General features: G+C 40.3%; 1 protein-coding gene across 1 annotated transcript in view; it reads right to left on the bottom strand.

The window, feature by feature from the left end:
• Positions 1-27,696, bottom strand: part of SH3RF3 (SH3 domain containing ring finger 3) — a gene marked incomplete at its 5' end in the record, with an annotated part of 391,834 nt that overhangs the window by 19,808 nt on the left and 344,330 nt on the right. The window contains one exon of the mRNA XM_084235093.1: positions 24,360-24,694. Coding sequence (XP_084091219.1) covers positions 24,360-24,694 — 335 coding nt within the window. The remainder of the gene's footprint in view (positions 1-24,359; positions 24,695-27,696) is intronic.

Here is a 27,696-nt window from a genome sequence, read left to right as displayed (position 1 = left end):
TGGGCATTTGGGTTGTTTCCAGGTTTTACCTGTTGTAAATAGTGCTGCAATAAACATAGGTGACAGGTACTCTTTTGAATCATGTTTTTGTGTCCTTTGGGTAGATCCCTAGGAGTGGAATTGCCCACCCTAGGCATGGTCATATTGTAGCTCCATTTTTAGTAGACTGAGGAATGTCCAGACAGCTTTCCATAGTGGTTGGACCATTTTGTACTCCCACCAGCAATGTAGGGAGTTCCTTTTTACCACATCCTCACATTTGTTGTGGCTAGTTTTTTTGATATGTGCCATTCTTACTGGTGTAAGGTAGTATCTCAGTGTGGTTTTGATTTGCATTTCCCTGATGATAAGGGATGTTGAACTTTTTTTCATATGCCTGTTGGCCATTTGCATTTCCTTTTTGGGGGAATGTCTTTTTAAGTTCTTCTGCCCATTTCTTGGCTGGATTGTTTATTTTGTTTTTGTTTAGCTGTGTGAGTTGTTTGTGTATCTTTGTGATCAGTCCCTTATCAGTTGAATGGAGTGCAAACATTTTTTCCCAATCAGTGGGGTGTCTCTCTGTTTTGGTTAATGTCTCTTTGGCTGTACAGAAGCTTTTCAGTTTGATGTAATCCCAAGTGTTTATCTTTGCCTTCACTATCACTGCTTTGGATGTTTCTAGATGTATGTCTTGTAGTGTTTTACCTATATTTCTTCTATATATTTTATGGTTTCAGGTCTTATGTCCAGTTTTTTTATCCATTTTGAGTTGATTTTTTGTGCATGGTGAGACGTAGTGATCTAGTTTCATTTTTTTTTTTTTTTTGCATGTGGAGGTCCAGTTTTCCCAGCACCATTTATTGAATAAACTATCCATGTTCCATTGCATAGTCTTTGCTCCTTTGTCAAAGATTAGTTGTTCATATAAGTGTGGCTTTATTTCTGGGCTCTCTATTCAGTTCCATTGGTCTGTGTATCTGTTTTTGTTCCAATACCAAACTGTTTTAATTATTATGTCTTTGTAGTATAGCTTGAAGTTTGGAAGTGTGAGACCTCCTTTCTCCTTTGTTTTCATCAGTAGAGCTTTGGCTATTTGTGGTTTTTTTGTGGTTCCATATGAATTTCATCAGTATTTGTTCTATTTCTTTGAAGAATGTCACTGAGATTTTTATTGGAATAGAGTGGAACCTGTTTATTGCTTTTGTTAGGATAGCCATTTTAATAATGTTAATTCTTCCAATCCATGAGCAGGGGCTGTCTTTCCATTTCTTTGTGTCTTATTCTATTTCTTTTAACAGTTTTTTTTATAATTTTCTTTGTATAGGTCTTTCACCTCTTTTGTTAGGTTTATTCCCAAATATTTGATTTTTTTTTGTTTCAATTATAAAAGGGATCATTTTCTTGAGTTCTTCTTCTTCAGATTGATTGATTGTGTATAGGAAGGCTACTGATTTTTGTGTTGATTTTGTATCCTGCTACTTTACTGAACTGGTTAATTATTGTGAGTAGTTTATCTGTGGAGTTTTTAGGGTTCTCTCTGTATATTATTATATTGTCTGCAAATAATGATAGTTTTACTTCTTCTTTCCCTATTTGGATTCCTGGTATGTCTTTCTCTTGTCTTATTGCCCTGGCTAGGACCTCCAGTATTATATTGAAAAGCAGTGGTGAGAGAGGACATCCTTGTCTTGTTCTTGATTATGAAGAAAAGGTCTTCACCATTGAGAATAATATTGGCAGTGGGTTTGTCGTATATGGCTTTTATCATGTTAAGGTATGTTCCTTCTATCCCGAGAATTTCAAGGGCCTTCATCACAAATGGATATTGGACTTTGTTGAATGCTTTCTCAGCATCTATTGATATGATCATATGGCTTTTATTTTTCTTTTTGGTGTTGGATTACACTGATTGATTTTCTTATGTTGAACCATTCTTCTGCTGCTAGGATGAATCCCACTTGATCGTGGTGTACTATCCCTTTGATGCATTGTTGGATTCTGTTGGCAAGGATTTTGTTGAGGATTTTTGCATCAGTGTTCATTAGGGAGATTGGCCTGTAATTTTCTCTTTTGTGCTGTCTTTGTTTGGTTTTGGTATTTGTGTAATGTTGGCTTCGTAGAACGTATTTGGTAGTCCTTCTTTTTCAATTTCCTGAAAGAGTTTGTGTAGGATAGGCACTAATTCACTGCTGAACATTTGGTAGAATTCATTGTGAAGCTGTCTGGACCAGGGCTTTTGTTTTTGGGGAGTGCTTTGATTACTGCCTCAATTTCACTGCTTGTGATTGGTCTGTTTATTTGTTCTATTTCTTCTTTGTCCAGCTTTGGATGATTATATCATTCTAGGAATTTGTCCATCTCTTCTAGATTGTTGAATTTGTTTGCATATAAGTGTTCATAGTAATCTCAGATTATTCTGTTAATTTCTACTGAGTCTGTTGTGATTTTTCATCTTTCATTTATAATCCTATTTATATGTGTTTTCTCCTGTTTTTTCTTTGTGAGCCTGGCTAGAGGTTTGTCTGTTTTGTTTATCTTTTCAAAAAACCAGCTTTTGAATTTTTTTTTTTTTATGCAAGCACTGGGTACAGTCAGAAGCACGGGAGGATGAGAGGATTTACCAGAGACAGAATAGGGAACAGAACAGGCAAACTGATGAAATACACTGCTGAGGGGAGCAGCAGACGCAGCAGGAGAGGTCTGCATGCCATGTGCGACCCTTGCAGGCGGCCGGGGATCGAACCAGCACTGCAGAGGCTGCGGGCAGCTTCACAACCCAGCGCTCAACAGCTGTGCCACTGGACTAATGAGATCAAAGAAGAAATTTAAAAATAGTTTGAGTTGAATGACAAGGAAGACACCACTTTCCAGAATGCATGGGATGCAGCAAAAGCAATAATAAGAGGAAAATATATATCAATAAAGACTCACATGAAGAAACAAGAAAGAACTCAAAGAAACAACCGAATCTCAAAGAACCAACTTTTGGGTTCATTGATCTTTTGGATTTTTTTTAATTTCTAATTCATTTATTTCTGCTTTGATTTTTATTATTTCCTTTCTCCTACTGGCTTTAGGTTTTTTTTTATTGTTCTTTTTCTAGCTCTTTGAGATGAGAGATTCGGTTGTTTCTTTGAGTTCTTTCTTGTTTCTTCATGTGAGTCTTTATTGATATATATTTTCCTCTTATTATTGCTTTTGCTGCATCCCATGCATTCTGGAAAGTGGTGTCTTCCTTGTCATTCAACTCAAACTATTTTTAAATTTCTTCTTTGATCTCATTAGTCCAGTGGTCTTCCCGCAGTGTGGATTTCAATCTCATGAAGTGGGAGGGTTCCTTGTTTTCTTTTAATGATTTATTTCCAGCTTGATGCCTTTATGATCGGAGAAGATAGTTGAAATCATTTTGATCTTCCTATATCTGTAGATGTTTTACTTATGGCCCAGTATGAGACTGATTCTGGAGAATGATCCATGTGCACTTGAGAAAAATGTATACTTGAATTTTTTAGGGAGCAGTGTCTTACAGATGTCTGTTAAGTCCATGGGTTCTATGTGTTTATTTAGGAATCTAGTGTCTTTGTTTATTGTCTCGTTGATCTGTCCATTGGTGAGAGCGGGGTGTTGCAATCTCCCACTATATATGATTTTCTTTAATGTCTGTTTCCAGAGCTGATAATAATTGTCTGATATATTTTGGTGCCCCTTCATTTGGTGAGTATATGTTGATGAGTGTTACAGCTTCCTGATATATTGTCCCCTTGATCATAATATAGTGTCCAGCTATGACTCTTTTTACCTTTTTTAATTTGAAGTCTATTTCATCTTATATAAGTATGGCTGTTCCTGCCTTCTTTTTTGGTCCATTTGCTGGTAGGATTGTTTTCCAACCTTTTACTTTAAGTCTATGTTTATCTTTTGTGGTTAAATGTGTTTCCTGGAGACAGCAGAAGTTTGGATTTTGTTTTTTAATCCAACCTGCAACTCTGTGTCTTTTTATTGAAGAGTTTAATCCATTTACATTTAGAGTTAATATTGATATGTTGGCATATGTATTTGCCATTTTTTGGTTTTCTTTTTGTGATTTTTATTCCTTGCTTTATTTTTTTAAATATTTATTTATTTATACAAGAACTGGGGTACAGGCCAGATGCGTAGGAGGGTGAGAGGATTCACCAGAGACAGTGGGGAACAGAACAGGCAGACTGATGAAATACACTGCTGAAGGGAGCAGTGGGTGAGACAGGAGAGGTCTGCTGCACCATGTGGGATTCTCGCTGGCAGGCCAGGATGGAACCAGTGCTACAGAGGCTGCGAACAGCTTCACAATGCAGTGCTCAACCACCTGCGCCACCAGGGAGACCCTTATTCCTTGCTTTATTCTATTCTTCTTGTTCATTATTCTGTTGGTTGTGGCATTAGGACTTCTTGTAGAATTTTTTGGAGTGGGGGTTTAGTTGTAATGAATTTCTGGAGTTTCTGTTTGTCTGAAAAGGTCCATATTTTTTCTTTGTAGAGGAAGGAGCACTTTGCAGAGTAAAGTATTCTTGGTTGGCATTTGCTGTGTTGAAGTTTGCTGATTATGTTGCTCTATTCTCTTTTTGCCCATAATGTTTCTTTGGAGAAGTCTTAAGTAAACCTTATTGGTTTTCCCTTACAAGTTATCTGTTTCGTCCCCCTTGCCAGTTTCATTATTTTTTCCTTGTCTTGGATTCTTGCAAGCTTCACTATTATGTGTCCTGCTTTAGTTTTCTTTTCATTATGGTAACTGGGAGTTCTTCTCACTTCTTGTATGTCTGTAGTGATCTCCTTTTTTATGCTTGGGAAGTTTTCTTCAATTATCTCCTTGAATAATTTCTCAGTTCCTTTGTCTCTCTCCTCACCTTCTGGAATACCTATAACTCTTACATTTCCTCTCTTCATGGAGTCTGATAATTGTCTAAGAGTATCTTCATACTGCTTCATTTGCACTTCTCTCTCCTTTTCTCTTTGGCTCATTTTATTTCTGTATCTTTGATAGTACTGATCCGTTCTTCCATTTCATCAATTCTGCTTTTCCCAGAGTTCTTTATCTTCTCTAGTAATCTATTAATCTCCTGCATTTCTTCTTTCCTTTCTTAAGGTCTCAATTTCATTCTTCAGTTCAGTGATTATTTGTCTCAGATCATTTTTTCCCTTTTCATTTTCTTTCTGCTTTTTAATCATGATGATCATTAATTCTCTATCTGATAGGCCAAGTACTTCCATGTCATTGTTGAGCTCTGGTGACTGTATTTCTTTTTGTGGTGTGTCCTTCTCCTGAGGGCTTGCTTGGCTATTTATTTATTTTTTTCTTCCTGTTGTTTGCTTTCTAAGTAGTTCTATGCGTTGGGGACATTGTGCCACTGGTGTTGGCAGGCATCTCTTTGGGGTGCTCCTTTAGGTGTGTCAGAAACTGTTTACCAGACTGAGACCAGCACTGGTAGGCCAAAACTCCACCAGGGTATTGATGCTGTGTTAATGGGCACTGTCCCTTAGGGTTCCCTCCCTCTGTATTTACTGATTCCAGCAGGGAATCAGCTAGTTGGTGATTCTGTTCTGGTCACGAGGTGGCGCCAGAGACCCGTACTTGCTGACCTGTGCTTTTTTCCAGTGGTTCTCTGAGAAAAGGAGTGGGTAAAGAGGGGAGCACCTCAACACAGGGGCTCTTATTCAAGTTGGGTGCTGTGTCTGCCCCGTGTTCACTGGGTGCTGTGGCCACAGCTATATGGATGCAACGCCCTGAATTCTGCACTCTAGGTCTCAGTTCCAGGGCTATCAGACCCAAAACGCTGGCTGTCACCCTGTGCAGTGCCCGCTGCTATGCTGCATCCCATGCCCGGGATCTTGCGCCTGGCTCTCAGTTCCAGGATTGGGTCTTTTCCACACCGTATTTCCCTTCTTACCCCCGTTTGCGTGGCCCACCCTCTCTCAGAGCCTGAGGGTGTTTTTGGGATCCCTGGTTTCCAACTATCAGGATGTTGGTGATTTTGTTCTGGTTGCTAGAGGGTGCCAGAGAGCTTTCCTAGTGTCCTTTCAGAACTTTTTCCCCCCAGGGGACCAGGGAATAAAGTGGGGGTGGCATGGTGCGCCTCAATGCTGTGCGGGTGCTGTGTCTGCTCTGTGCCCCACCTTCATAGGGATCCCATGCCTGAATATCGTGCCCCAGGTCTCAGTTCCGAAGCCCTCAGATACAAGACATTGGTTGTAGCCCAGTTCAGTGTCTGCAGAAATGGCGCCTTTTGCACCCCGCTCCCATGTCCGTGTGACTGATTACTCAGTGAGGGACATTCATCTCAGTGAGGGCTCCTATGTGTCTCCCCACAAACCTAGGTTGAGGGCGAGGGGACCTGGGTAGCCACAAACTGCATATGCTTTCAAGAGCGCTGCTTTTCTGCACAAGCTTACTGGCTGGCTTTGGGCTATTTGTAGGTCTCCGCAGAGTATTTGTTTTCCTCTAATGATGCATGGAGCAGTTCGTTCACCTCGGTGGCAATTCCTGCACGGTTCTCGACAGTTCCCATTCACGGGCTGCAGTGCCTGAAATAGTTCCTTTCTACTCAGTGTCCCACTTGATGTGGTTTGTTCTTGTTGTCTTTTTTTTTTTTTTACCTCCTTTCTGTTGGTTGGAGAGTGCTGACTTTGTGGGTGTGGGAGGGTATCAGGGATCTGAGGTTTCCTCTCTTCTCCTCCTCTTTTATGGCAACTTTCCTCTTTGGGCAGTTTGCTAGAGTTGCCCATTTATCTTCAGTGTTCCAGTTCTCACAGGGACCTGCCACTTTTCCTCCTTATTAACTTTTTTTTTTAATGGGAGGACTTACTTGCAGTGTTTTTCCACCACCATGTTGATCCTTCTCCACCTGACTCTCTATTTTAGAATAGTGATCTTTGCGTCAACCAAGATGCCTTGGAATTGGGAAAGGGCTGCCCCCACAACCAGAGGTGAGCTGAAAAGCACCCACATGAAAGGCCCCATCTGGCCATCAGTCAGAGCCCAGAGGGGGATCTGGCCACCAGGCAGACCGCAGACCGCAGATGCAGGGAAGTGCCCTTCAACTCGCCATTTTAGAATAGGGATCTTTGAATCAACCGAGACTGCTTGGATCTGGGAAAGGGCTGCCCCCACAGACAGAGGTGATCTGGGAAACCCCCACATGCCAGGTCCTATCTGGACACAGTCTGAGCCCAGAGGGGGGATTCAGCGATTTGGAGCCCAGCGAGCGATCCACCCACATCACCTCCAGGCCAGTCTGTGGGACCTGAAGACACACCATTGCAACTAACCAAATACAGAAGGAGGAGATATTCTGACAGCGGCCATTAACATATTCATAGTACCACTGTCCCACTGAACTTCTGACATAACAGTATTTCACTCCGACATCACAGAAAGAGCCCACCAATAAGATGCCAGCCAGTACCAGCGACAGTGTCCCAATGCATAGGACAAATTAGAAAACAAGCTGCAGGGAGAAGAAAAACTACAAGCAACCAAGCAAGTCCTCAGGGAAAAGACACACCACAAAAAGATAACCACCCACCAGATTGCAACAACAATGACTTGGAAGAACTTCTGAGTGGCCAGGAGGAGAATTTAAAATTGCCATGAGTAAAAAACTGAAAGAAGTAAAAAATGATATGGGAAAAATAATCAATGATCAGAAGAATGAAATTGAGTCCCTAAAGAGGGAAGTGAAAGAAATGCAGGAGATCAAAGGATTAATGGAGGAACTAAAGAACTCTGGGAAAAGCAATGAAAGCAGAATAGATGAAATGGAAGAATGAATAAGTATTCTCAAAGACACAGAAATAAAAAGAACCAAAACAGAAAAGGAAAGAGAAGTATGAAGGAATAAGAATAAAGAAAGACTTCGGGAACTGACTCCATGAGGAAAGGAAATATAACAGTTATAGGAATCCCAGGAAAGGAGAGAGACCTAGGAACAGAGAAAAATATTCAATGAAATAATTGAAGAGAACTTCCCAAACATGAAGAAGGAGCTGAAAATAAACACACAAGAAGCAAGAACACCAAACTTCCATGATGAAAGGAAAAAAAAAAAAACAAAACAAACAGCAAGACACATAATAGTAAAGCTCCCAAGAATGCAAGACAAGGGAAAAATAATGAAGCTGACAAGAGGGAAGAAACATATAACATAAAAAGGAAAATCAAGTTGGCTGACATCAAACTTCTCCAAAGAAACACTATGGGCAAGGAGAGAGTGGAGGGACATAGTCAACAGACTCCAAGACAACAAATGCCAACCAAGAATCCTCTATCCCACAAAGCTTTCCTTCCTCTATGAAGAAAGAATAAGGACCGTCCCAGACAAACAGAAACTCCAGAATTTCATTACAACTAAACCCCCACTCCAAAAAAAAATATTACAAGGAGACCTAAAGCAGAATCAACAGTGAGATGAATAAGAAAGAAACAAGACAAAAAATAAAAATCAAGGGCCCTCCCTGGTGGCACAAGGGGTAAAGCACCGCACTATGAGGCAATCCGCAGCCTCTGCAGCATAAGTTTGATCCCCAGCTGCCCAGAAAGCAACCCACATGGCGAAGCAGACTTCTTCTGTTTCACCCACAGCTCCCCTCAGCAGTGTATTTCAGTCAGTCTGCCTATTCTGCTCCCCACTCTGTCTCTGTACCCCAGCTCTTGTATGCATAAATAGATGGATCTTTAAAAAAATAAATATCAGAAAATAAAAAATAATAATAAAACCAGAGAAAAGACAAACAAAATGGCAAATACAGAAGCTAACATATCAGTATTAACTCTAAATGTAAATGGACTAAACTCTTCAACAAAAAGACACAGAGTTGCAGGCTGGATTAAGAAACAAACTCAACCTTTTGCTGTCTCCGGGAAACACATTTAAAATAGACTGTTGTGTTTAAAACACAACACAAAAATAGACTGAAAGTAAAAGGATAGAAAACAATCCTACAAGCAAATGGATGAAAAAAAAGAAGGCAGGAACAGCTATACTTATATCAGATAAAACAGATTTCAAACTCAAAAAGGTAAAGAGATCCCGACGGTCACTACATTATGACCAAGGGGACAATACATCAAGAAGACATAACACTCATTAACATATACTCACCAAATGAAGGAGCACCAAAATTTATCAGACGACTATTATCATCTCTGAAAACAGACATCAGAGAAAACACATATGTAGTAGGAGACTTCAACACATCACTATCAACAATGGATACATCAACAAGACAAAAAATAAGTAAGGATACTAAAACTCTAAATAAGGATCTAGAGCTGATGGGCTTAACAGACATCTATAGAACACTACACCCCCCAAAAATCTAAATATACATGTTTCTCAAGCACACACAGATTATTCTCCAGGATCGATCACATACTGGGACACAAGACAAACATCAACAGATACACTAAGATTGAAATCATACCATCTTCTCTGACCATGAACGCATCAAACTAGAAATAAACCATAAAAAGAAGGCAAGGAACCCTCTTACCTCATGGAGATTGAAACCCACACGACTGGAAGACCACAGGACTAATGAGATCAAAAAAGAAATTAAAAAATACTTTGAGTTGAATGACAAGGAGGACACCAATTTCCTAAATGTATGGGATGCAGCAAAAGCAGTGATAAGAGGAAAATATATAGCGAAACAGGCTCATATCAAGAAACAAGAAAGAACTCAAAAAAAAAAAAAAACTTAATCTCACATCTCAAAGAGCAAGAAAAAGAAAAACAAAAAACCCCTAAAACCAGTAGAAGAAAGGAATAATAAAAATGAAAGCAGAGATAAATGACATCGAAACTAAAAAAAAAAAAAACAATCCAAAAGATCAATGAAACTAAAAGTTGGTTCTCTGAAAAAATAAATAAAATAGACAAACCCCTAGCCAGGCTCACAAAGGGAAAACGGGACACAGCACAAATTAATAACATCATAAATAAAAGAGGAGAAATCACAACAGACACAGCAGAAATCAGAAGAATAATCAGAAACTACTCTGACCAGTTATATGCAAACAAGTTCAACAATCCAGACAAGATGGACAAATTCCTACAACTTTACAATCACCCAAAGCTAGATAAAGAAGAAATAGAGCATCTAAACAGACCAATTATAAGCAATGAAATTGAAATGGTAATCAAAACCCTCCCCAAAAACAAAAGCCCAGGACTAGATAGATTTACAAATGAATTCTATCAAACATTCAGAAACTAATTAGTGCCTATCCTTCACAAACTCTTTCAAAAAAGTGAGAAGGGATAATACCAAACATAGAATATGAGGCCAACATTACACTAATACCAAAAGCAAACAAGAACAATACAAAAAAAAGAAAACTACAGGCCAATCTCTCCAATGAAAACCAATGCAAAAAACCTCAATAAAATTTTAGCTTACAAATCCAACAATGTATCCACAAGATAATTCTCCACAACTAAGTAGGATTTATTCTTCGGACACAAGATGGCTCAACATCTGAAAATCAATCAACATTATCCAACACATCAACAAAAAGAAATATAAAAACCATATGATAATATCAATAGATGCTGAGAAAGCTTTCGACAAAGTGCAACACCCATTTATGATAAAGGCCCTTGAAACTCTTGGGATACAAGGAACATACCTCAACATCATAAGGCTATACATGACAAGCCCATAGTCAATATCATTCTGAATGGTGAAAAGCTGAAAAAAATTCCATTAAGATCTGGAACAAGACAAGGATGTCCACTCTCACTACTGCTCTTCATATAATACTGGAGGTCCTAGCCAGAGCAATAAGACAAGAGAAAGACATACAAGGAATCCAGATAAGGAAGGAAGAAGTCAAACTATCACTATTCACAGATGACATGATAATATACATAGGGAACCCTAAAAATTCCACAGAAAAACTAATCAAAGGAATCAATCAGTTTAGAAAAGTAGCAGGATACAAAATCAACACTCAAAAATCATTAGCTGCCCTATACACAAACAATAAATTTGAAGAAGTAATCAAGAAAACTATCCCTTTTATTATTGAAAAAAAAATCAAATATTTGGGAATAAACCTAACAAAAGAGGTAAAGGACCTATACAAAGAAAACTGTATAAAACACTGTTAAAAGAAAAAAAAAAGAAGAAAAAGAGAAATGGAAAGACATCCCCTGCTCATGGATTGGAAGAATTAACATTATCAAAATGGCCATCCTACCCAAAGCAATTTACAGATTCAATGATATTCCAATAAAAATTTCAATGACATTCTTCAAAGAAATAGAACAAATATTGATGAAATTTCCGTGGAGCCACCAAAAACCCTGAATAGCCAAAGCTCTCCAGGAAAAAAAAAAAAAGAAGGGAATGGAGGCATCACATGCACAGACTTCAAAATATACTACAAAGCCATAATGATCAAAACTGCATCATATTAGAACAAGAACTGACATATAGACCAATGGAAGCAAATAGAAAATCCAGAAATAAACCCACAGATTTACGGTCAACTAATCTTTGACAAAGGAGCAAAGGATATGCACTGGGGCAAAGAATGTTTGTTCAGTAAATGGTACTGGGAAAACTGGTTGCTACATGCAAAAGAATGAAGCTTGACTACTACCTCACACTGTGCACAAAAACCAAATCAAAATGCATTGAAGAACTAGACTAAGACCTGAAAACATAAAATATATAGAGGGAAATATAGGTGAAACACTACATGACATGACCTCAGCAACATCTTTATTTTTTTATTTTTTTTTTATTCTTAATGTTTTATTTTTTTTAAATAAATTTTATTTTTATATTCCCCATACAATTGCAACCCCCTTATTTTGACTCCAATCCCTCCACTCCCTGCCCCCCACCCCCCATAGAGTGTCTCTGGTTCATATTTTTTTGTTGATTTTGATTTTCACTTTCTTATAGTTATTCATTTTCCTGGTCCCTTATTTAAGTTTTCTAGAGTCCTGCTATGAGTGAGACCATCCGGTATTTTTCTTTTTCTTTCTGGCTTATTTTGCTGAGCATGATCCCTTCCAGCGCCATCCATGTTACTGCAAATTGCATGTGTTTATCTTTTTTGAATGCTGAGTAATATTCCATGGTGTATATGTACCACATCTTCTTGATTCAGTTATCTATTTTTGGGCATTTGGGTTGTTTCCAAAGCTTAGCTATTGTAAACAGTGCTGCTATAAACATAGGGGTGCAGGTGCTCTTTGGAATTGATGTTTCTGTGTCCTTTGGGTAAATACCTAGGAGTGGAATTGCTGGATCATATGGAAGCTCTATGTTTAGTAGGTCCAGAAATCTCCACACAGCTCTTCATAGTGGTTGAACCAGTTTGCACTCCCACCAACAGTGCAGGAGAGTACCTTTTTCTCCATATCCTCACCAACATTTGTTGTTGCTAGTTTTTTTAATATGTGCCATTCTCACTGGTGTAAGATGGTATCTCATTGTAGTTTTGATTTGCATTTCCTGATTACAAGTGATGCTGAACATTTTTTCATATGCCTGTTGGCCATTTTCAGCAACATCTTTAAAGACACATCACCCTAAGCAGTGATAGTGAAGGCAAAGATAAACAACTGGGACTATATCAAATTAAAGAGCTTCTGTACAGCGAAAGAGACAGTAACCAAAACAAAGAGATACCACACAGATTGCAAAAAAATTTTTCCACACAACACTAATGATAAAGGACTGATCACAAAAATCTACAAAGAGCTGATGAGACTCAACAAAGACAAAGTAAACAACCCAGTCAAAAAATGGGCAGAAGAGCTAAAAAGAAATTTCTCCCAAGAGGAAATGCAAATGGCCAACAGGCATATGAATAAATGTTCAACATTACTTGCAATCAGGGAAATGCAAATCAAAACTACAATGAAATAACATCTTACACCAGTGAGAATGGCACATATTAAAAAATCTAGCAACAACAAATGTTGTCAAGGATGTGGAGAAAAAGGAACTCTCCTGCACTGCCGGTGGGAATGCAAACTGGTCCAACCACTATGGAGAGCTGTGTGGAGATTCCTCAACCTACTAAAGGTAGAGCTTCCATATGATCCAGCCATTCCACTCTTAGGTATTTACCCAAAGGACACAGAAACATTAATTCAAAATGGCACCTGCACGCCTATGTTTATAGCAGCACCATTTACAATAGGTAAGCTATGGAAACAACCCAAATGTCCAAAAATAGATGACTGCATCAAGAAGATGTGGTATATATACAGAATGGACTATTAGTTAGCAATCAAAAAAGATAAACTCATGCAATTTGCAGCATCATGGATGGAGCTGGAAGGGATCATGCTCAGTGAAATAAGCCAGAAAGAAAAAGAAAAATACTGGATGATCTCACTCATAGCAGGAATTTAGAAAACACAAAAAAGGGACCAGGAAAAAGACTAATTATAATAAAGAAAAAATCAAAATCAACAAGCAACTATAAATCAGAGACACACTACGTGGGGGCTGGGGGAAGGAGAGGAGGGATTAGGGTCAAAATAAGGGGGGGTGAATTGTATGTGGAATATAACCAAAATGAAAATGCATACATTGTGAAAAATGAAAAATGATGTAAGAATTATATAAAATAAAATATATTAAACACAAAAGGGCACCTGCACCCCTATGTTTATAGCAGCACTGTTTACAATAGCTAAGCTATGGAAACAACCCAAATGCCCAAAAACAGATGACTGCATCAAGAATATGTGGTACACAAACACAATGGAATGTTACTCAGCAATCAAAAAAGATAAACTCATGCCATTTGCAGCAATATGGATGGAGCTAGAAGGAATTATGCTCAGTGAAATAAGTCAGAAGGCAAAAGAAAAATATTGGATGGTTTCACTTATAGGAGGCATATAGGGGAACCGAATAAGACATCAGGGGAAAAAATAATAACAATACAAAACACAACACAACAGAACAAAAACAAACAGGCAATTATATACCAGAGACATCCTGCAGCAGGGGAGGAAGGAGGGAGGGAGGAACACAGGGGACTGTGATGATGTTGCACTGGTGAACATTATTGAAAAAATCAACAATGATGTAAGATATATATAAATAAATGAAAACTAAATTTAAAAAAAATAAAAAGAAAAAAAAAACAGATTGTGTACTTTCTACTTGTCAACCCATATCCAGTATCTTAGCAATTCAGCCTTTTCTATGGGGTTGGTCTTTTTCTTAATTGAGGTAATAATGCCTTTTAACACTGTGTAAGTTTCAGGAATACAGATTCACAACTCAACACTTATAAAACAGCAACCACCAAAGGTGCAGTCACCATCCACCACCATGTAGTAACCCCCTACCTGCCCTTTTCCCCCCACTCTCTAGTAACCACCATTCTGTTCTCATAATCTTAGGAGCTGTTTTGATTAGTTTCTATATATTCTACCTATAAGTGAAATAAGCCAGGAAGAGAAAGAATTTTCTCAGGTTCTGGAGGCTGAAAGTCAGGCTGCCAGCACTGCCAGGTTCTAGAGAGAACTCTCCCAGGTTTGCAGGCAGCACCTCATTCTGTTCACAGGATGTCCCCTGGTGGTCATGTAGAGAGAATGCTCCCTTCCTCTTATAGGGCTGTGAATATAAGGTTTTGGAAGGGCCTCAGATGGAGTTAGGGCTTCAATTTATGAGTTTTGGGGGTAGAAGAACATTCAATCCTCTCCAGCTGTGTAAGGGACAGAGTTTTCTCACTTACGGAGGAGGAAATTCAAATGCAGAGAGATGAGTGATGTAGCTGAGGGTGGACTCAGGCCTGGGCTCCAAGTTCTCTAGCCACTGAATCTCAGGCTTTTTCTGCCTGCCAGCCACTCTGCTTGCCATTCTCACTGTGGTTGGTGAATCAATGAACAGCCAGAGGCTTTATTCTTCCTTCATTGTTGATGTCACCAAGGCCTCTGACATGCGCTCTCCAGGCCGGAATCTGCCTAAGAAAGGCCTGGCTATATTTGTGAGATGCTTTCTTGCTATTTGCTGGGGCTAGCGCCTGACCAGTCACAACTCCAAGACAATTTCTGGAGACCCTCCAGAAATCCTGCCCCTCTTCAGACAAAGCCACTCTTCTCTGAAAAATGCTTTGCTGCCAGCACAGGCACCTATCTCTCCATAGAGGCTGCAGGCAGTACTGCACCACTCACTGGCATTGAGCCCAGGCAGAAGTTTTGGCTGCTAATGTATCCACATTTGTTGTCCTCCTTTTCTGACTTGAGACAGTCTGCATCCTGCATGTTCCATCTTCCCAGGCAGCCATTGGTGTTCAGGATCATGACTCAGCCCAGTAACCAGCTTTCCTGAAAAATGTTGGGTGCTACCCTAAGGTCTAATCCAGCTGGTATACATGGACAGCTGGGTCACTCCCTGATACCTGAACTTATCAGAGGAAGGAAGTGCTGGCACCCATTTTCTCTCCTCAATGTTATGAACAACTCTATGCTCCAAGATTTGCAAGCTAGATGAAATGGGCTAATTACTTGAAAAATACAATCTGCCAAAACCTACACAAGAATAAGCAGACAATCCGAATAGGCCTATATCTATTAAAGATTGTCTACATAGAACATTTGAAAGAACTGACAAAAACAAAACAAAAAATTCTGGAACTAATATGCATTATGGCAACTTTTCAGGACTCAAAGTTAATATAAAAATGTTAACGGCGTTCCTACATGCCAGCACAGAAAAAATGACATGTGATATTAAAAACACAATATCTGATACATTCTCTATGGAAAACAGTGTGGCAATTCCTTAAGAAACTATATAAATAGAAGTGCCATATGATCCAGCAATACCACTCCTATGTATTTATCCAAAGAGTATGAAAACACTAATTTGAAGAGATACATGTACCTATGTATATGTACGCACCTATATGTTCATAGCAACATGATTCACAATAGATAAGACATGGAAATAACCTAAATGATCACAGAGGACTGGTTCTTTAGGAAGAAGAAAACATGAGTTTTATGAACTGCTTCTCTAAGTTGATGCAATTTAAAGGCACCATAACTCTATTTTCACTGGTAAAAAACATACTGATTATCAATGGTATGATGTGGCAATAGAGATACACAAGTTCTCACCATGAGACAATCCTAATGTCTAGCTAATCATGAACAGGACATTTTGGAACATTTTTGCCCAACTTGTGAGTATAATGAGGTCAGCTGGTTACTTTTAACTGTTCTCAGGAAAAGGTGAGTTTAGGAATTCAAATCCTCAGCTCAAGAAACACAAAAATGATCTGTAAGTTTCTTTGTATGCTGTGAAAGTAACTCTTACTCCTATAGTCCCAGAGTTGAGATTTCTGAAAATTGAACTTAGAGTTTATCCTGAGAGTGGATGAATTATTATACACATTCCCAACCTGCATGGTGTCTATACCGGATGGTCTCACTCATAGCAGGAATCTAGAAAACTTAAATAAGGGACCAGGAAAAAGAATAACTATAAGAAAGAAAATATCAAAATCAACAAATAACTATGAACAAGAGATACTCTATGGGAGGTAGAGGGTGGGGGAGAGGAGGGCTTGGGGTAAAAATAAGGGGGTTGTAATTGTATGGGGAATATAAAAATAAAATTTAAATCAAAAAAAAAATAAAGTTAACAGCATGGGTTGGGAAGGAATGAGATCCAGAAAGGCAGAACATATCATTAGATTCTGATGAGATTTCAGATATTGAACCTCTAAATACTTCTATTTTCTTACTAGTAGAATAAGTCCTTCCACTTGTGTTGGGGAGGTTAAGCCTACTTTGTTAGAGGAGCCTATTAAGGCCCCCTGGGTTAGTTGCACAGCAAGACACTGCAGATTCTCCTCAGGAGCTACCCCACCACTCTCTTTTTGCTTCTATAACTAGACTTTAGTCCAAATCCAATGCAATATGTGACCCATGAGGAGATGTGCTACATTCTAACAATACTGCATGGCTTTTCCCACTGGTACAGCAATCAGCCTGAGGAATATGTGTGAGAATAGATACTAAAGGTGTGGGATACTGGAGAAACAGAATTGGATTGGATCAAATTTTCTTGATATGGGCTAACTAAATAGATACCCTGGATTTTATGTTCAAGGGATTAGAAGGGGCTCTAACAATTTGGTTGCTGAGCTGAAACATGAACTATCAGGTGATATACAGTATATTGGACTGAAATACCTACCTTGGTATACCATACAGGCAGATATTCAATAGTTTAGGAGATTAGGATTTATTGTATGACCCGCTCATCCATCCCAGATCATCTGAGACAACACACCTGTAACCACGACTGTGAGAAATATGTTTGTGAGAAGATCTTTAGCATCTTGAAAAGATCTGTAATCACTCTTCTATATGACCTTAGTGAGAGCTGTGGCACTGACATGGGAAACTTGAACACAATGGGAATATATGGATTCTGGAGTGGCCAGAACCAAGAGATAGCACTTAATTGCCAATGATAACTAGAACATGGTTACCTTCAGGACAGCAATCACAATAGTCTGACAAGTACAGACACATATTTGTCAGACACCCAAAGGTGGTTGATCATAGTGTCTCTAGAAGAGAAGGTGATTAGCAGACAACTAAGTTCTGACTTCATCCATATAAGCAGAAGATCTAGGTCTAGTAAGCAGAATTATAATTATAATCGTAAAAACAATGAGTCACAGCTTCTCAATCAATTCCTAGACATATAATTTATAGACCTTGAACCCCTTCTGTGAAGGGGAAATCAGGTCCACTTGAGAAAAGACCCCACTACATTGCTAACAATTTATGCTGTTGACCTTTCTCCCAGAATTCCCTGAAAGGACCTATAAATTTTCAGAAGAATAGAAAAGGAAATAATCAGAGCTTTAAGGTAATCAGACAGTGCTTTTGAAGTGACATTAATTCTGTCACTGTGATCCACCAATCAGAATAAGACTTATGGAGGTCAGGCGATCAGTGGAGTTTTAAGCTCATGTCCATCTTACAATGGATCATGTTGCCCCTTGAGCCTATTCCCTGTGTTTTTTGCCGCCCCCCCCAACCCCACCCAGTTCTAGAAAGCATGATTAGAATGGACATACTCAACAACTAGTGGAACTGGTTGGACATACTCAACAACTATTGGAACTAACTCAACAACTATTTTTTGATTTCTTGACCTCAAGAATAAGGGCTATAATGTAGGAAAGGCAAAATAGAAACCACTAAAACTGCCTCTAATCAAAAAAATAGTAAACCAAAAGCAATACCACATTCCTGGAGGGACTGCACTGCAGAGATTAGTACCGATAGTGGATTTTGGAGGTAACATACATATTCCTCACTTGGGTGTGTTATTCTGACCCATTCATCAAGTGACCTGAAAAGTTGCTAGATAAGTGGTCTCAGAGCTAGAGAAGTCTCTGAAGTAGGTCTAAGACTGCCATGAAAGTTGTTCTCTCACATGGGTCATATGATCCAGCAAACTCAATGGTGCTTTAAGTGTCAGTAGCAGATAGGGTTGCTATTTGGAGCTTATTGATAGACCCTGACAGTTGAATTGCTGCAGGAGTCTGTAGCAAAGCTATAGCAACCTCTTCAAACAATGACTCTCCTCTTGAAAAACAGCTTTTGGCTTGTTACTGGGCCTTAGCAGAGACAGAACATTTACTCCGAGGTCACCAAGTTACTATGTGACCTGAACTGCCATTATGAACTCATGTTATCTGATTCACTGTGTCATAAAGCTAAGCAGTCACAGAGTGCCCCCTCATCAAGCAGAGTGGTACATACATGATTGTGCCAAGCAGGACCTGAAGGTATAAGCTACATGAAGCGGTCCAAGTGTCATGGCCCCCATTCCTGCTACACTCTTTCCCAGTTGCCATGTGTACTCAGAGAGTGTTCCCTATGATCAGGTGACAGAAGAAGAGAAAACTCGTGCCTGGTTGATAAATTGCTCTACAAATTATGCAGGCACCATCTGAAAGTGGACACTGCAGCACAACTGCCCCTTTATGGGGCATCCCTGAAGGACACTGGTGAAAGGAAATTTTCCCAGTCAGTAGAACTTTGAGCAGCACACTTGGAAGGAGAAATGTCCAGAAGTGTGATTTGTTGGCTGTAGCTAATGGTGTGGCTGGGTGTTCAGGGACCTGGAATAACATGATTGAAAAACTGGTGACAGTGAAGTCTGGGGCAATGTTATATGGATAGACCTCTATTAATGGGCAAAAAAATGCACTAAATTTGTGTTCCATGTGAATGCTTACCAAATGCTGACCTCAGTAGAGGAGGATTTTAGTGGTTAATTCTATGGATACTAGTTATTGTCTTCCCCATCATTCCTGTCAGAGTAGAGATTGAAGCAGTTGGAGCAGTTGGAGGTTATTCATGGGCTCAGTATCATGGACTTTCACTCAAAAAAGCCAACTTTGTGATAGCTACTGTGAGGCCCCCAATCTATCAGCAGAGAGACCTACTCCTGAGTCCCTGATCGGAATACCATTCTCAGATGATCGATCACCCAGCTCTCTGGTGGCACGTTTATCATAGAATGGCCATCATTTTGTTCACACTGAAATATATGACTTTACCTTTCCTGCCTTCTGCCAAAACTATTATCCACAGGTAGTCTTATCCACACTATTGTGGTATCTGCTTCTGATCAAGGAATTCACTTCAAAACAAATGAAATTTGGGGCCTCCCCTGGTGGTACAGCGGTTGAGTGCTGGGTTGCCAGGCTGCACGCAGCCTCTGCAGCACCAGTTCGATCCCTGGCCACCAGCAAGGGTCACACACACACACACAAAAATGAAGTTTGGCAATGGGTTCAGACTAATGGAAATTATGAGACTTACGTTTTTTACCATCCTAAAGCAGCTGACTTGATGGAATGGTGGAATGATATTTTGAAGATCTACCTGTAGGATCATCTATTGACTTTACATCATAGCATTTAACTTTTGTTAGCTTTATATCATAAGATTTACATTATGTGATAGCAAGATGAATGAATATCACCTAAGGACTCTGCATCCTCTTTGGGGGAAAAAGTTGTCCTCGGGTATTTGTATCACAATGGTCAGGAGCATGGCTTCATTGTTGACCTTATTTGGAAATTGAGTAATGTCTACAGAGATGGGTTTGGATGCCAAGTTGACAAGGGGTAGATTGTAAGAGAAAGCTTTGTGTGTCCAGTGTTTAGTCAAACGGTAGTCTAGATGTTGCTGTGAAGCTTAATTAATTTCTACAACCAGTCAATAACAGAATTTGTACCACAGGAATGAAGGAGGGATCCATGAAATCAGATAGACCCTATAAGCAATATGAGATTTTCTGGGGGAGAATAATTTCTGTCTCAAGACTGCAGCATTAACTCCTACCTGAGTTTTCAGCCTGCTGGCATTTCCCTCAGATATTCAGTTTGCTAGGCTCTATACTCTATACTCTATACTCATTATTTAAGCCAATACCTAAAAATAATATCTGTATCTATTCCTCCCATTGGCTCCTTTTCTTTTTTTAATGATGAGAGCCATTCATTAATTTTTTAGTAGTTGCAGAAGACATTACTCCCATGTTAATATTAAACGAACTGAAGTCTAAGTTATTTATGTCAGGTGATCTAAAGTGGAGAGAACAAGTGAGAGTTGGTGCAGGACAGAAATCTGGCCATCACTGGTGGTTTTCTAAAGAGATCCCGAAGTAATACCATTTTCATTATATTGACTTTTTAGCTCCACTTGAGATATGGAGAGCAGAGAAGAATCCTCTACAAAAGATAAATGTGCTTCATTCTCATGCTGTATGCAGTTGTCTTTTAATTTATTTAGACATGACCTGGAAGTAGTTACTAACACACACACACACACACACACACACACACAGTTAATCAAAAATGAAGCATATCCCCAAAAGAACTGCACCCTAGGGGGAAATGATGCAAAGTCATCTCCTCTCACTAAGGTGACAGGGTGCCCTTTGCTCCACTGGTGCTGCCCGGTGCTCACCAAACTAAATAGGACCACAAGCACTGTCCTCAGTCATGTGAGCAAATGTAAAAGCACTACAGGACTACAGGTTCTCTAGAACATTAGAGGTGTGCCATCGTATAGCGGCGCCTTCTGGGAAAGGCAGACTGCAGTGTTCACTCTGCTGGCTCCACATTCTAAGTGGTTTATGGGCTGTGTGCCATGATTCTCTTTTGAACTGATTACATCTGTTGAGAGTTTTTTGGTCATGGAAGTCTGGCTTGCATGTCCCCATAAAGTGCCTGAACACCTAACCAGTGAGGGGTCATGGGTGCCTGCCAGCCCGAGCAGTCAATACTGGCTTTGGTATAGTCCCCAAGGGATAGGAGAGGCAGCCCTTGCCTTGAATACAACATCTAGTTCAAGGGTCTCATCCAAACCCTGCTTGGCACACTCTAATCAAGACTGATTTTATATAGAAAAGCTTATCAAAGAGCCACAGAATGTGGTAAGCCAAGAAAGAAGGATCGCTAACTTATTCATGCAGCAAGTCCAAAGAGATGGTGGTTGCTGAAGATGTCAGCCACGTCCCCAGGGCAGCCATGCACAGAGTGGCACTGAGCCTGGGAAGCATCTCACTGGCTTCCAAACACTGAGTGTGAAAATGGTAAAACATCTCATCAATTTTTTTAATGTAGATTACATGTTGTTGGAGAAGGTCATCAGGAGGAAAACAACCATCAGCTGACCCTGGGATGCATGGTCCACCCGTTTGTCCCACACTAGGAATGGTTTAAAGAGCACAAGTATTGACAGCGTCAAGTGCTGAAACCTGCACTCTGTTAAGGTCTCTAAAGGAACTTTCATTGAGATTCTGGTGGGTGGGGGCAGGTATCTATTCATCTTTCAGTCACTCAAGACAATTCTCAGAGATCACCTTAATTATTAAAACTGCCACCTACCAGGCCTCCCTGGTGCCGCAAGAGGTTAAGACACAACCTATGAAGCTCTCTACAGCCACTGTACCACAAGTTCAATTCCTGGCCAGGGAGCTACCCACATGGTGCAGCAGACTCTGCTAACTTGCCTTCTGCTCCCCTCAGAGTGTGTTTCAGTTGATCTGCCTGTTTTGTTCCCCACTCGGTCTCTGGTGAATCTCTCACTCCCCGCACCTCTGGCCTGTACCTCAGTTCTTGTGTGCATAAATAAATAATTTTTTTTTTAAAAAAAGCTGCCACCTACCAATCTAGAGCAAACCTGCACCTTTCTTCAGTTCCACCTCTCTGTATGAGGCTAAGGTGTGAACCAACACATACTGAAACAATAATATTTTAGATATTGGTTTTAATCAAAAATAATTCTAAAATAAATTGCACCTTTTAATTTTTTTCTTTTTTAATTACTATTTTGTTTTATATAATTCTTACATCATTTTTCATTTTTGCACAATGTATGCATTTTCATTTTTGTTATATTCCCCATACAAGTGCACCCTACCCCTTATTTTGACCTTAGTCTTTCCTCTTCCCTTCCCTCCCCCCCTCCCCGTAGTGTGTCTCTGGTTTATTGTTGCTTGCTGATTTTGATTTTTACTTTGTATTAATTACTCTTTTTCCTGGTCCCTTATTTAGATTTTCTAAATTCCTGCTAGGAGTGAGACCATCTGGGATTTTTCCTTTTCTTTCTGACTTATTTCACTGAGCATGATCCCTTCTAGCTCCGTCCATGTTGCTGCAAACTGCATGTGTTTATCTTTTTTGATTGCTGAGTAATATTCCATTGTGTATATGTACCACATCTTCTAGATCCAGTCATCTATTTTTAGGCATTTGGGTTGTTTCCATAGCTTAGCTATTGTAAATAGTGCTGCTATAAACATAGGGGTGCAGGTGTCCTTTGGAATTGATGTTTCTGTGTCCTTTGGGTAAATACTTAGGAGTGGAATTGCTGGATCCTATGGGAGCTCTATATTTAGTAGGTCAAGAAATCTCCACACAGCTCTCCATAGTGGTTGGACCAGTTTGCACTCCCACCAACAGTGCAGGAGAGTTCCTTTTTCTCCACAACCTCGCCAACATTTGCTGTTGCTAGTTTTTTTAATATGTGCCATTCTCACTGGTGTAAGATTGTATCTCATTGTAGTTTTGATTTGCATTTCCCTGATTACAAGTGATATTGAAAATTTTTTCATAAGCCTGTTGGCCATTTGCATTTCCTCTTTGGAGAAGTTTCTTTTTAGCTTTTCTGCCCATTTTTTGACTGGATTATTTTCTTTGTTTTTGTTGAGTCTCATGAGCTCTTCACAGCAAAAAAGATAATAACCAAAACAAAGAGAAACCCCATTGACTGGGAGAAAAATTTTGCACACAACACTAATGATAAAGGACTGATCACAAAAATCTGCACCTTTTAATTTTTAAAATTATTTTAACCTTTTTTAAAAAGATTTACTTATTTTTATACAAGAAATCGGGTACATGTCAGATGCGCGGGAGGGTGAGAAGATTCACAGGAGACAGAGCGGGGAACAGAACAGGCAGACTAAAGAAATACACTGTTGAGGGGAACAGCGGGAGAGATAGGAGAGGTCTGCTTCACCATGTGGGATTCTCCCCCGCCGGCCGGGATAGAACCCCTGCTATAGAGGCTGCGGACAGCTGCACAGTTCGGCACTCAACTGCTTGCACCACCAGGGAGACCCAATTATTTTAACTTTTAAAAATATATAGTGAAGAATTTTAATTAGATATGTGGCTTGCATTATACTCTATATAGGACAACACTGAGAGAAATCTGGATTCTAATCCTGCCGAATTCAATGTCTACCTGGTGAAAACTGAAGCAGGCTCAAAAAACTCATTTCATTTGGGAAAAAACAACTTCCTTCATAGTTAAAAGAGGATTTGAAATGCTGTCCACACCACCTCTTAGGTTGGCATCCTTCTCTTGCTTCTCCACAGAAAACAGCCCTGCCCAGTATGGCTGGACAGGATGTGTACTGCACAGGATGACACTCTGAAGGTGGGGTGCTGTCCACATGCCACATAAGTAAACTTGTATATTTATCATTGTAATATCCTGGTACCTGGACACAAGTATCTTGTTCTAACAAAATAAGTGTGTTACACGATTTTCCAACAGATGGAACTAAAGTACCTTTAGGAAGGGGTTTCTGGATTCGTGCGAGCCCTACAGGAACCTGAGATCTGCCTCAATTCTTCTCCAAGGACCAACTTCTTTGCTGATTTAGGCTTCATCTCTGTCCTCTGCCTGGTACTTCTGAGGGCAGGAGCTCAGTGCCCAGATTTAAGCCTTAATTTACAAAAAAAAATCACTATTGCAATGACTAGCAGGGTCAGGTTGAGGCTGGCCCAGGATGTGTTACTTTACCTTTTCATTTTTCTTCTCGTCTGGCTTGCATCCTGTGTTGGTGGGATTGGATGTCAACAGGCTGCTGATGGGTCCTCCTCCAACCTCCCCATTGAGGTTGGCAGCACTGACGTTGGGAGGGGTGATGGCTGATGCTGCAGACGTCAGTGGGATGGCTGGCCTGGGGCACTGGGCCCCAACAGCTGTCTGTATCAGGGGCTGGTGGATGTGCTGTGGGGATACCACAGAGTGGGGCCTGAGGCTGGCAGTAGGCAGGCGGGATGGGGAGTTCTGGGTATGCAGGGGTGACACTGTGGCAGTCGGCCGGTCCTGAGCCTGAGTTGAGGTGTGAGCAGCTGGAGAAGAGGGTTGGAGAGAAAGCAGGATTAAAGGTTAGTTTGCAACTTGCAAAAACAATTGCAATCGATGTTTTTCTCAGACTCATCTTCTCAGAGCTCATGGTCTCTCTCCAAAATCTCTCCACACTTGGCCACAGAGAAACTGGCAGAGAAACTGAGGTCTGGCGACCCTGCAAACACACCCCATCTTTCTGAAGTCTGGCCACTGCTCCAAAAAAGCACTCCTTCAGGAGGAGCTAAACCATCTTTTTTCAGTTAATCATGAATGTGGGCATGTTCCCAGTTCGTTATGAAGTTTTCTAACTGGGTTTCTTTGCTGCAGTGAAATAATGCATTCAGAAGACTCTTGTTAAAATGTTTATGAAAGTAAAGCCTGTGGGGGCCTCCCTGATGGCTCAGGTGGTTGAGCGCCACACTGTGAAGCTGTCCACAGCCTCTGCAGCACGGGTTAGATCCCGGCCGGCCAGCGAGAGTCCCACATGGCGAAGCAGACCTCTCTTGTCTTGCCCGCTGCAGCCTTCAGCACTGTGTTTCAGTCAGTCTGCCTGTTCTGTTCCCCGCTCTGTCTCCGGTGAATCCTCTCATTCTCCCACACAACTAGCCTGTACCCCAGTTCTTGTATAAAAATAAATAAATCTTTAAAATAAAAAGAAATAAAAGTAAAGCCTGTGGAAAAAACATAAACAAGTATCAAGATTCCCACAAATTATCAGACATCATTGCATGAAGTCAGTGGTCATGAATAGCCTAGCTCTGGTTAGTATCACCACATACTGTGATGACCAACTCCTTTATTTATCAGCCTTGGTTCTTGATCAGACTGGGCTGGGGCAGTGAGCTTTAATTGGTGACCATGACCATGAAGGAATCTGTGTTTACTTCTCTGTACTGCAGCCTCGACCAAAACCATCTGCCTCTGGACTGCACTCTGCCTGGGTTCCTTCCTCACCTACATATCAAAGCACTGGAGTTCCTTGATTTACAGAATAGCAATCTTGCAACGATGAATTCACCCCCTTGCTACCAGCAAAAATGCCTCCTAAAGATTAAAAATGTTAGGCGTCTCAAAGCATAACATTTGTACCCTCTGCCATTTGCAAAATAAATTTCCCTTTAAATGCAACACCATGTTAACATTATTTCTGATGCTTCTTGGTTAATAATTTTGAAGAGTTGTGTCCCTACTAATTACAGATGATGCAGAGACAGAACATGCAGAGGAGTGGTGACTTGCCACCTGGCAGGACAGACCTGAAGGGAGTCCCAAGCCCTGGCAGGACATCACCTTGAGCCAAGTGTTCCATATGATATTGTGCAACCCTTATTCACTAAATTGTGTATTGGTATGCTAGAGAAAAAAAGCACATGTCATTATGTCCTTGTTTCCTACCATCAGAATTTGTGGCGTTCACAAGTTTAGCAAAATACATGCAATAAGTCAATATTCTCAGACCCATTTGGGTTTTGAATTGATAATGCCCTCATAAATTCTGACAGCACTTCCTAGTACTTCTTTGGAAGTCACTCCACACACAGTGAGCACTGTCCATCTGTGTGCCAGGTCTCTTTCCTCTGACAGAGCTGTGGGAAGAACCTGCAAGATCTAATTATGTGATTAAGGCGGTTCTGGGACCCAGGTGCATGTGTGGTTTCTAGGAGGTGAAATGTATAAGAACTCATTTATGGTTTGAAAAATGATTCAGGGTTTAGGTCTTCATTCAGTGTGGTTTCACATTTTAAAATAAGACCAGGTTGGGCAATTATGCAGATCGATGAAGTGACCGGGTCACTTTATGACCCAGAGGTAACCTGTGACTTGGACAATGCTCCTGGGACCATTTATTTGCCTCTCCCCTGCTGTCTGAACTCTCCTTCACCCCCAGAATGGGAACCAACTGCTCAACTGAGGATGTGCAGCCACACCTGTGTCCCAGAAAATCAGTCTACAAGGCCTCTTGAGGTTTTCTTACTAGCTTGCACATGACTGCCACATCATCTTCTTAAACTGGATACAAAAGAAGATAGGGTGTTCCAGAAAGTTCCAAGCCTGCTATGCAATCTCTAATGTTTCCCTCTTTTCTTGCCCTCAGCAATTGGGCTTCCTGGCTGCACCTCTCACATGCAGGCGCTCCCTTGCCTCAGAGGGTGGCAGAGTCCATTACACAGATGGCTCTTCCCCAGAGTGGTGCGGGGGAATTCCATGCTGCTGTCAGATTAGATCCCACATTGAGAAACCTGTCCTCATCACCTAATGGAGCAAAACCTGTCACAGCAACCTCAACATTTCTTACTCTGCTCAATGCTTCTTTTCTCCCAAGGCACTTACCTCCTTTTAGTAGTCTTTATAATAGACCACTTTATTGTATGCTGATTGTTGACTATCTCTGCCCACTACAATGAAGTGCCAGGAGGGTGGAGGCATTGGTTCAATTCATTTATATTATTCCAAATACCTGGAATGGTGTCTGGCATTGAGCAGGCACTTATTACATATTTACATATTTAATGTAAATATGTATTATTTTTAATATATTTTTTATGAATGAATGAATCTTTGCAAAAAGAGAACTCCAGCTACATCTCTACAGATCTCACAGATTGCACCATTAGAGAAGATAACAAAACTCCACAAGAAAGAGAAGCATACTGCTGGTAGGAGATTTGGGGATGTGTTCATATTCATTGATCTTCAGGATGGTTTACCTGTAATTTCATCTACTTTGCGTCACCAAAACTTGGGTTGACAAAACTAGTGATCTGATAAGTTAACAATGTTGAAGCAAGCCACACAACAGATGTAGAAAGTTGGAGAAAACGCTATTTGACCTCTAGTTCACTTCTCTCCTTTCTTGGAACCTCTGAGATGCTTCAAAACAGGAGCCTCTGAATCCCACTATCCCTCAGGCAGTTCACTGTTGCCCTCCACCCTGCTCCCTCCCCACCCCCGCCAGAACATAGAATCATGCCCAGCATCCAGAAGTTGCTTTATAAGGAGTGGT

Source organism: Talpa europaea (assembly GCF_964194135.1).
Source record: "Talpa europaea genome assembly, chromosome: 6".
Classification (NCBI taxonomy): Eukaryota; Metazoa; Chordata; class Mammalia; order Eulipotyphla; family Talpidae; genus Talpa; species Talpa europaea.
This window is presented reverse-complemented; position numbering and strand designations above follow the sequence as displayed.